The following is a 12,058-nucleotide window of genomic DNA, read 5'->3' on the forward strand; positions in this document are numbered from 1 at the left end:
ATTACAAGTGCAAAGTGCACTTGAAATTGCACTGAAAGTGCACTTGGAAGTGCAGTCGCTGTAAATCTGAGGGGTAGATCTGAAATGAGGGGAAGCTCTGTTGAATTTATTATCCAATCATGTGCAAGCTAGAATGCTGTTTTTTATTTTCCTTGCATGTCCCCCTCGGATCTACAGCGACTGCACTTCCAAGTGCACTTTCAGTGCAATTTCAAGTGCATCTTGCACTTGGAGGGCCAGATCCACGTACCTCGGCGTAAATATAAGCGGGCGTAGCGTATCTCAGATACACTACGCCGCCGTAACTTAGTGCGGAGGTTCCTTATCCACAAAGAATTTGCGCCGTAAGTTACAGCGGCGTAGTGTAAGTGTGTCGGCGAAAGGGCGCGGAATTCAAATGACAAAGATGTGGGCGTGTTTTATGTTAATTCAACTTGACCCCACGTAAATGACGTTTTTTTTTGAACGGCGCATGCGCCGTCCGTGGGGGTATCCCAGTGCGCATGCTCGAAATCACGTCGCAAATAGTCAATGCTTTCGACGTGAACGTAATTTACGCAAAGCCCTATTCGCGAACGTTTTACGCAAACGACGTAAACGACATAAAATTTGACGCTGGCCCGACGTCCATACTTAACATTGCGTACACCTCATAGACCCAGGGGTAATGTTACGCTGGAAAAAGGCTTACGTAAACTACGTAAAAAAATGCGCCGTCCGGACGCACATTCTGAGAATCGGCGTATCTAGCTAATTTGCATACTCTACGCGTAAATCAACGGAAGCGCCACCTAGCGGCCAGCGTAAATATGCACCTAAGATCCGACGGCGTACTAAGACGTATGTCAGTCGGATCTAGCCCCCATTCAGGCGTATCTTGTTTTGTGGATACAAAACAAAGATACGCCGGAGCATCCTAGAAGTTACGCGGCGTATCAATAGATACGCCGACGTGACTTCTTTGTGGATCTGGCCCGGAGTTTGCACATGTAGTGTAAAGTGGATTTGCCTTTAGTGAATAACCCCCAATGTATTGGGCCAGATTCACAAACGAGATATGACGGCGTATCTATTGATACGCCGTCATATCTCTGTTTCTAACTATGCGACTAATTCATAGAATCAGTTACGCATAGCTAGCCCTAAGATCCGACAGGTGTAATTGAATTACACTGTCGGATCTTAAGGATGCAATTCTAGGCCGGCCGCTAGGTGGCGAGGCCATTGCGGCCGGCGTAGAATATGCAAATGAAGACTTACGACGATCCCCGAACGTCCCGTCGATCTAAAACTACGTTGTTTCCGTCGAGTTACGCCGTGTAAAACTAGGGCTTAGCCCTAGTTCTCTTAAGCCATGATAAGTATGGCCGTCGTTCCCGCGTCGAAATTTAAACATCAACGTCGTTTGCGTAAGACGTCCGTGAATGGCGCTGGATGCCATTTACGTTAACGTCTAAGCAAATGACGTCGGTGCGACGTCAGTTAGCGCAATGCACGTCGGGTAATTTACCCGACGGAGCATGCGCAGTACGTCCGGCGCGGGAGCGCGCCTAATTTAAATGGGACTCGCCCCATTCGATTGGGCACGCCTTGCGCCAGACGGATTTAAGCTACACCGCTGCAAATTTCCAGGTAAGTGCTTTGTGGATCGGGCACTTAGGCAGAAAATTTGCGGCGGGGTAACTTAAATGGGAAAAGTTAAGTTGCGCCCGCTTTTTGTGAATCTGGCCCATTGTTCTTAGGAAAATGACACATCTTCTTTATTCATAAAAAAATATATTTCATAGATCCAATTAATAATGTTATATAAGAGACACTAGGATAGAGTACTGTGCTGGTATATTCAACTATGCTGGTTTAGATCATGATTTGCTATTATCATAGGTATAGCTTTGTACTGAGCAGCAGTTTACAGATCTAGCTGTGATTGGTCAGATAAAGTTTAGTACATATGACCTAGGACTAGGTGCATCCTCCAGCACACACACACACACACACACACTCTCATACACTCACATTGAAGCCTGTGTCCTAATAAATCCCAGCACTTCTCCTGGCTTCCCTCTAGCGCTGTCAGTGGCCATTCGGTGTAACTGCTCTTATATCACACACTTTCCCTCTGTGTCTCTCCCTCCTTCCTTTCCTTACCATAGAGTTGCATTGACACAGAGACAGAGGGAGTCTATGAGCCTCCTCCCAGCAAGATCTTACATTTGGGGGGGGATCCTAATCCTCAAGACCCTACAACATCTTTCCTTCTGGGGGAATAATGGATCCTTGTTCTCCTGCAAGCCCTGATCCAGCTTTGGAAACAGAGATCAACAAGCCAGCCCCCCAGCCAAGGGACCCCCAGGAACCTGCAAGAAGAGGGGATCACACAGGAGCTGCAGGAAGACACAGCTACCCTATAACCACCACCAACAGAGGTACCATCACCAACATGCTGGGGGGTCTAGACAGGGAAGCGAGCTGTGGGAGAGGCAATCTGGGGCTTTTCATTAGACATTCATGGAGGGAGATAGAAGCAGGGATGGGAGGATAGCAGAGGACAGCAGAGCAGCCTTGGAAAAACTTTGACAGCTTTTTTTGGTGGGGAGGAGGGGTGCTGATTAACCCCTTGCGGCTCAGCAACAGCCTGCAAGGCTTTGCCGGGGTTGCTGGGTGCTTGATCAGCATTAGGTGACCTGGTGCAAAAGTTTGCATTGAAATGATTTGCAGTGACAGATGCAATAATGTGGGTAGGGGGGTTGGTTTGACCTGGGTACCACTCCTCCTGATTCCTGCATCATGTACAGTAAAAGAAAAGTGCTTAGCGTGCTGCACAGGGGACAGGTACAGGACGACTACTTTCAGTGGCAGTTGTCAGCTGGAGTAACCCTATAAATGCCAGAGGGCTGTAGATTGCACTGGACGGCGAGCATTATAAACACACATTAAGCTGTCACAGGGGATGTGCACTTAGTGTTAAACCGCGTCCTGCCATCTTCTTTGTTTGCGTGGCTTTCGGTTTAAGTCTCTCTCGCTCTCCCGTGTAAGGGTTAAGGATTAACCACATTGCTGCTCTACGTGTTTGACAGTCCTAGCGAGTGCACTGTTTATATTTTTAGTGGAGATCGCTCCTGTTATGTAATTCAATTAAATATGTTAATTATAGGTTTGTTGTTGAGCAGATTACATCACAGAAGGGCATTTCTACATGTCTGTCAATGTTCCTATTTATCGGGGTCAGTAGTACTTAGTCACACCGAAATCAACTTCTTCTCTATTGCTGAGGATGTTTATTAAAAACCGAGGAAGCCACTTGGATGAGCTGCGAAACGTCTTCAAGGTTACAGAATGCGACCCAACTTCCCACTAGACCACATGGGTTAAAAGGTGTGCAAAAGTGGAACTAAACCCAAAAATGGAATCCATTGCAGCTTACCAATCCTTAAAGCCCGGGGGAAAAAAAGTCAGCAGGTACAAGTTCTGTAGCTGCTGACTTTTAATATATGGACACTTACCTGTCCAGGGAGCCTGCAATGTTTGCCCCCCCTAGACGATTATTAGATCGGTTGTTGGTTGCTGCCATCGCCATCTCCACTAAGGGAAACCAGCAGTGCAGCCTTTCCGCTTCACAGACAGTTCCCTAATGCGCACGTGCAAATTGCGCAGCGGAGGAAGGAGGAGGGGATCCGAACTTCCGTGGGATGGAGCCGCATCTCCGTCTCCCGGACGTAGGGACAGGGACCTGTCAAAAACAAGTTCCCGTTCCCCCCTCCCCCCTGAAAGGTACCAAATGTGGCTCCGGGGGGGGGGGGGGGGGAAGCAAACAAGCATAAGGCCCCGTACACACGACCGAGTTTCTTGGCAGAATTCAGCCAGAAACTCGATGGGAGCCGTATTCTGCCGAGGAAACCGGTCGTGTGTACACTTTTGGCCGAGGAAACCGACGAGGAACTCGTCGAGCCAAATAGAGAACATGTTCTCTATTTCCTCGTTAGTCAATGGGGAAACTTGGCTCGCCGAGACCCTCGGCGGCTTCACAAGGAACTCGACGAGCAAAACAATGTGTTTTGCCCATCGAGTTTCTCGGACGTGTGTACGGGGGCCTCAGTTCCACTTTTGGGTGGAGCTCCGCTTTAATGTGGTGGCTGCATTCGTTTTCTTTTTTTATATTTATATTTATTTTCACCTGGTTATCCGGCCAGTAACACACTTCCTGCGTTAGAGTGGCTCCACTCTAGATGGAGGAGCAATAGAGACTCCTGAACAGCAGCATTGTCATCCTAGTTTGATGCACTGGCAAATTTAGACGGACTTGACTAATAAGTTAGACCCCTTTCACACTGAGGTGCTTTCAAGCTAAAAAAGCACCTGAAAAGCTCACGAAAACCTATTTCCATTCAAATAAATGAATGCTTTCACACTGGGGCAGTGCCCTGGCAGGGCGGTGAAAAAAACGCCCCTCTCCATTGAAACTAATGGAAAGCTCTTCAAAAGCGCCTGAAAAGCTCTTCAAAAGCGCTCAGTGTTTTACTGGCAGTTTAGAAGCGCCTCAGTGTGAAAGAGGCTTTAAAGTGGCTGTAAACCTCAGCCTTTAGAAGCAAAAACCTGCAAGACAATGGCATAATGTGCTAGTATGCATTGCATACTAGCACATTATGAAATGCTTACCTTAGAACGAATCCCTCCAGTGGCGCACTGTCAGGGCTTCCATCTTCAACCGGTCTTCCTTCTGGGTTTGCATGCGCCAGCAGTCTGATTGACCGAGCTGCGATGACGTCACTCCCGCGCGTGTGCGCAGGAATCACGGCCACAGAGCTTTGAAGGAACGGCACGGGTATGCCATCCCTTCAGGGACCATGTGCCGGTGACGTCACCGGCTGCATGCAGTGTGAATATCTCCTAAACACCGCAAACTTAGGAGATTTTTACTTGCCCTACAGGTAAGTATTATTATAGGTTTACCTGTTGGTACAAGTTAAAAAAAAGACTTTACTACCACTTTAAAGGCAAACCCCAGCTAATACTTTATGTGCAGTTACTGCAAGTTTTATTTTATTTTATTTTTTTGGTATTAAGATTTTATATATATATATATATATATATATATATATATATATATATATATATATATATATATATATATATATATATATATATATATATATATATATATATGTGTAATATATATTGTGTAATAGCTGACCATTTTAAGCACCCCTGTCAGTGTTAATTGGTTTGTCCCAACCCTCTAAATGTCACTTTTGCCGAGCAGCCTGATCTGTTATGAAGTTGAAAAATAACAGACTTACTGGCTGGATCGCCAGGTAAAAATAAAAGAGAAAAAAGTAAAAAAATAAATAAATGCAGCCATCCCATTTAAGAATTAGTAAGCTGCAGTATAATAGATATACTATAAGTAGGGTTAAGTGTTATGAAGTATTGTTTTTTGATTTTTGAGTTTAGATACGCTTTAATCACCCATGGATTTTTACATTTAGGTTTGTGCATAGTGGTAATAATAATAATATAATAAAATATAATATATATGTGAATTACTGTATTTATTGGCGTATAACACTCACTTTTTTACACTGAAAATAGAGAGTAGACTGTACCTGCGTGTTATACACAGGGGGCTGTGGAAAGTTTTTTTCCTGAAACTTCCCTCTTAAAGTTAGGGTGCGTGTTATACGCCTGTGCGTGTTATACGCCGATAAATACGAAGGGCCAGATCCAGAGAGAATTGGATCCGCGCAGCGTATCAGAGATACGCTACGCCGCCGTACCTTACCTGGCGGAATTTCGAATCCTCAACGATTTCACGCCGTAAGTTACGGCGGCGTAGTGTATTTCTGGAGGCGGAATTCAAATCGGCGATCAGGGGGCGGGTTTCATTTAAATGAAGCGCGTCCCCGCGCCGAATGAACTGCGCATGCGTCGTCCAGATTTCCCGCCGTGCTTTGCGCGAAATGACATCGCAATTACGTCATTTTTTAACTTAGACGTGAGTTACGTCCATCCCTATTCACGGACGACTTACGCAAAAAAAAAAAATTCAAATTTCGACGCGGGAACGACGGCCATACTTAACAAGGCAAGTCTATCTATAATGGCCCTTAATGGTGGCTATATATGTAACAATCTGATCGAATAATTCTTCACAGAGTTGGACAATATGATCAAAACTATAAACAATCGAAAAGACATGTACTGTGTAGTTGATCATTTATAATCAGCATTTTTATTTATTATGACCGGTTTAGAGTCGAAATCCCATTGTAGGAAAGTAGATTGATATAACTTTTACGTTTATGGTACACCAAACAATATTTTTAATCTTCCGATCTTATTTTTGTCCTGGACAGTACATGGTTTAACAATATGATCGTATATAAAATCGTTCCATGTATGACGACTATAAAGGCGATTGAACAGTCAAATTGTATAGTGTATGGCCAGCTCAAAGCTCTTCAAAATGTGAGAATCTTAAGCAGCTGTGCAAGAAATTTCATGACTGGAAGCCGAGAATGCGACACTTTCTAAACAGATGAAAAAGTGCTTTTTATGTATTTTTTTAAACCGCATCGTTCTCATATAAACATGTTTTCAAGATTGTTCCTAAAATATTTTGAACATGGGAACGCTCAGCGTTTTAAAAAGGAGTTTTTATCGTTTTGCATGCGTTTATTTCAGAATATTTCAGCTGCTGTCCTCAGGAGCCCTCAGAGGCCTTATGAATAGTTTAGTACACACAGGTTGAACAATGCGTTGGCCGCGCTGGCATTTCTCCTACTATACAGGGAAGCCTAAAGCTGTCCGGACCACTGCGCTGGAGGCCGCGCGCTTGTCGCATACATCTAACTAATATTCCGGAGTTATGACCAATGTCAGTAGATTATGGGGTCACTCATTGTGAGATATGCTCTAAAATGTTGTTTGTCAGTTAATGGACTTTGTTTACATATAACAGCGCCGCATTTTGATGCGTCTTAACGTAGTTTTCTGATTGCGTCAATACTACATAATCTTAAAGGTTGTCATCAAATGTTCTTGTTATTATGAAATTGATTTTAAAGCGAGAGTTGTGAAATTCTGCCCTGGAATACTCCACTATGTGCGTTCATGGATGTCTGAGCTTTGGCACTGTCTTGTACATTTGGTGGCAGTGCCCAATGTCCCCCTGCTAAGGCCTCATGCACACTGCAGCTGATAAACTCAAATTTTTTGTGAGTATGGGCATTTTTTTTTAACAGCCCTTAAAGAGGTAGTAAACCTTCTCGGAAAAAAATAAAATAAAATTCACCCTGCAAGACAAAGGCATAATGAGCTAGTATGCATAGCATACTAGCTCATTATGAATGACTTACCTGAGATCGAAGCCCCCGCAGCGGTCCTCGTTCGGCTCCTCCGACACCACCATCTCTCCCAGGGTGACTTCCAGGTATCGCGGCTCCATCGCTGGGATTGGCCGGAGCCTCAATGATGTCACTCCCACACATGCAGGTAGGTGCCGCCACTAACAGCATGATCGTCGCTGGAAACGGCGCGCTCAGAGCGCCTGCGCTCGATGTCTACAGCGCATGCGCCGTAGACTAAGGTGCTGCTATTTCTGCAAATATCTCCTAAACCCTTTAGGTTTGGGAGATATTTATTGCACCTACAGGTAAGCCTTAATCTAGGCTTACCTGTAGGTTAAAGTGGTTGTAATGAGTTTGCAACCACTTTAAACTCTCCTCCATATTATCCTATGCGTCCATGCATGCACACATGGAAGTTTTTTGAAGTTTATCAGCAGGGGAGTTTATGGGCTGTTGTCTGAACAGCCTAAAATTGCGTTCAACGTTAAACGCTGAAAAACGTGCATAAACGCTCATAATTATCAGCGTTTTTTACATTGCAGGGCTGAATGTAAGCTGGTGTAATTTTCCAAAAACACTCAAAAACGTGCTTAAATGCCATTACAAAATGCTGTCAAAAGCGCGTTTTCCTGCCAGCAATTTGAATTGGATAAGGCCCCGCCCCCCGTATTGCATAGGCGCATCCGAGTCACGGCGTTTCCGAAAGAAGCCGAACATGCAGATCTGCTAGTCGGCACTATACAGCGCCTGCACCGGGTGGAACTTTTGCTGAAAAGACGTCAATCATCTGGGCGACCTCCCAGATGACATGCCTCCTCAGCTTGGAAACGCCTACTCCCGCGGGGAGAAGTACCCGTAAGCCGGAATGAAAAGATAGATTATAAGGTATGTACAGCGTAAAAAAAAAAAAAAAATTGCGGACTGTACATGTTAGAAGTCTAAAGAAGTTGTTCTGAGAAAAATGTTATTTGGGTGAACCTCCGCTTTAAGGTTTATTCACACATATTGTAGTGACCTGCATCTTTCTGTAATGGATCAACATAGGTAGCCCCTTATGATACATAGAGAACAATTGTTTTCTATGCGCCCTGTTCACACCATAATGCTGGTTTGATGTTTAGTGTGTAAAAATTCAGACGTGCTGCGATTTTCCACAGCGCGCTGGATAGCACCACAGGTACACCTGATGGAGTGTACACTTTGTACGCTTCCAATAAAGAAAAAAAAAAAAAAAGAAAGTTAATTTCAGTTAAAAAATTACAAGGCACTACTAATCAATGTTTGATTGGTGTGAACGTATTCTAACCACAATAGGTGGTTGATTCTGGGCCAAAAAATAAATAAAAGTAAGCAGCTACAAATACTGTAGCTACTGATTTTTAAGACCCCCCTTCAAACTGAGGCATTTTTTAGGCGTTTTAGCCCTAGAAATAGGACCTGTAAAGCGCCTGAAACCTGCCTCCCATGCTGTCCGAATGTAAAAGACTGAAGCCTCGTACACACGACCGAGTTTCTCGGCAAAAACCAGCAAGAAACTTGCTGTTTTGTTTTTGTTTGCTGAGGTGTACACTTTTCGACGAGGAAACTGTCGAGGATCTCGTCGAGCCAAAAAGAGAGCATGTCTTCTTTTTCCTCGACGGCAGTGGAGAAATTTGGCTCGCCGAGGTCCTCGACAGCCTAACAAGGAACTCGACGAGCAAAACGATGTGTTTCGCCCGTCGAGTTCCTCGGTCGTGTGTACGAGGCCTCAGTGCTTTCACACTGGGGCAGGGCGCATACGGGACGTTAGAAAAAGTCCTGCAAGCAGCATCTTTAGGGTGCTTCCAAAGCGCTGCAACACTGGCGTTTTTAACCCCTTCTTTGCTAGCGGGTGTTAAAAACACCCCGCTAGCGTCCAAAAAGTGCCGCTTTTTGTAATGACTGGTAAAAATAATAGATGGAGGGAGATATTTACCCAGAGATAGACTATAAAGCTACCTTTAGATGTTAGGTGGTGGACAGGAAACATTATTCTTTAGTAACATTTTTCACAAATCAAGCCACCACATAGTCCCAGCAGGTCATGTTTTCAGGCTTTTCCCCAGTGAGAACAGATGTTGAAATTATTAATTTATTGACACAGATTAAATCATCTTTGGGAGATGAAGGATCTTCAGAAAAGTGAGCCCTGGAGTTGCTAAAATGATGGCTTTTGAATGGTTGTGACATTAATATATACTCTCAAGTTGGCTGTGTCTGCATACTTCGTGTTGGCCAACTAATCCTTCCCTCAAGATTGGTTGGCCAGGAGTTTTCTGCAGAGGTTGCAGACTGCTGGCAGACATATGTTCGTTTCTCATCTCACTGCAATCAGGCAATAATCAGCCCTGGTATATTAATCATTTTAAACTGATGTTTTATATAGTTTTTTGTATTAGTTATTGAACATTATTTTTTTGACAAGTACACATTTACTGCAGGACGCTAGTTTTGCAGAGCATTCTGGAAAGAGAGGTAAAGTAACTTCTCTCTTTTTGAAGGAAAGGTTGTAGTGCATAGCTCCCAACTGTCTCTGATTTTGAGGGACTGTCCCTGATTTGGAGCAATGTCCCTTTGTCCCTCAATTTGTTCTGATCTATATAGTTTTATATAAAATGCAGTTTTAATCTTTCAAAAAGTGTTTCCCAGTGCTAAACCTTTCATCCAATTTCTAAATTGCCGCGTTTGTACATTTTAACCGCTTGCCGACCGCCGCACGAACGTATACGTCGGCAGAATGGCACGGCTGCGCAAATGGACATATATATACGTCCCCTTTAAATTGCAGCCGTGTGGTCGCGCGCGTCGCAGGCGGTGCGCTCGCGACCCTTCCACGGGCTCCGTGACCGTGCCTGCGGGACTCGATGTCCGCCGGTGTCCTACGATCGTGTCATGAAGCTGTAAACACAACATCTCCCCGTTCTGCCTAGTGACACTGTCACTGATCATCATGTTCCCTGTCATCGGGAACAGCGATAAGTGACGTGTCACAGCAAGCCACGCCCCCTACCATTTAGAAGCACTCCCTAGGTCACACTTAACCTCTTCAGCTCCCCCTACAGGTTAACCCCTTTACTGCCAGTGTAATGTTTACAGTAATCAGTGCATTTTTATAGCACTAAGCACTGATCGCTGTAAAAATGACAATGGTCCCAAAATGGTGTCAAAAGTGTCCGATGTGTCCGCTATAATGTCACAGTCATGATAAAAATTGGTGATCGCCGCAACGGGTCACCATATGCGAATCGGCACACCATGAAATCCGCGGAGCTCTGCTGCTGCCTCAGCCATAGGAAAGGCCATGGCTTCGGCCTAGCTCCCAGAGCGGCGGCCATCTTGGTCCACCCAGCGGCGCCCTAGGTGAGCTTAGAGCGGCGTGCTGACGTCATCACCCGGCCTCAACTGCTCGTGTTCGGCTGGCTTCTCTGGTAGGACTGAGCAAGCACTAATCTTCCTATACAGTGGGGGAGATGTGGACCATATTACTGTGGGGAGATGTCTGTGTTTACTAAGCTTCAGTTTGTGGTTGAGCAGGAAGCCTCAGAGCATTTCCTATTCATTAATTCTGTGCTGCTGAGGCTGCAAAGAAAGGGACTGATAAATCTATGTCCTCAGTCACCTTTGGCTGAAAAGGGAAGGCCCTGTCAGGTAGGCTGTATAGGGCCCCGTGATTTCTAACAGCAGCCCACTTGATTGGGTTAATCTCAAAAGAATAAGACATGTTGCTGTAACTGCTTATGTAACTGCAGTGTGAGATGGAGTTTGGCTTCATGTTGTAAGTGCATCCAAATCAGCTAGGTGTCAAACTGGCAGCCCTCCAGCTGTTGCAAAACTACAAGTCCCACGAGGCATTGCAAAACTGACAGTTACAAGCATGACTCCCTCAGGCAGAGGCGTGATGGGATTAGTAGTTTCGCAACAGCTGGAGGCCCTCCAGTTTGACACCTCTGAGCTAGTACATTTAACACTCCCCTTCCCCCAGACTGACAATGCTCCTTCATCCTGTGTAGAGGCACTCTACTTCAGTGTTACAGATCACGAGGTAATACCAGAGTGAAAAAAGCCTTAAAAAAATGACTAATGCAGCCACCACATCTAAGGATTGTTAAGCTGAAACATATCAAAATATAGTTTATGTTGTATGGCTAGTTTTTTTAAGTACTTTGGGCCAGATTCTCAAAGGGCTTACGACGGCGCAATGCCATTTTCGCCGTCGTAAGTCCTAATCTGGCCCGGCGTATCTATGCGACTGATTCTTAGAATCAGTTACGCATAGATATCCATTAGATCTGACAGATCTTAGATGCATTTTTTTTTCCGCCGCTAGGTGTCGCCGACGTCGTTTTCCCCGTCGTCTATGCAAATTAGCTATTTACGCGAGATTCCCGAACGTACGCTCGGTCGACGCTGAGAATTTACGACGTTTCCGTAGCTTTTGCGACGCGTAAAGTTGCTCCTGCTATATGAGGGGCAACCAATGTTAAGTATGGCCGTTGTTCCCGCGTCGAAATTTAAAAAAGTACGTTGTTTGTGTAAGTCGTTTGTGAATGGCGCTGGACGCCATTTACGTTAACGTCGAAACCAATGACGTCCATGCGACGTCATTAAGCGCAATGCACGTCTGGAAATTTTAGGGACGGCGCATGCGCAGTAAGATCGGCGCGGGAACGTGCCTAAGTTAAATGATCCACGCC

General features: G+C 45.0%; 1 protein-coding gene across 1 annotated transcript in view; it reads left to right on the top strand.

Moving 5' to 3' along the window:
* The first annotated feature begins 2,124 nt into the window (after nt 1-2,124).
* LOC120931479 (nuclear receptor ROR-alpha) overlaps nt 2,125-12,058 on the top strand; it is a 637,829-nt gene continuing 627,895 nt past the window's right edge. The window contains exon 1 of the mRNA XM_040342970.1: nt 2,125-2,426. Coding sequence (XP_040198904.1) covers nt 2,270-2,426 — 157 coding nt within the window. The 5' untranslated portion in view covers nt 2,125-2,269. The remainder of the gene's footprint in view (nt 2,427-12,058) is intronic.

The sequence above is a fragment of the Rana temporaria genome, chromosome 3 (genome assembly GCF_905171775.1).
Source record: "Rana temporaria chromosome 3, aRanTem1.1, whole genome shotgun sequence".
NCBI lineage: Eukaryota > Metazoa > Chordata > Amphibia > Anura > Ranidae > Rana > Rana temporaria.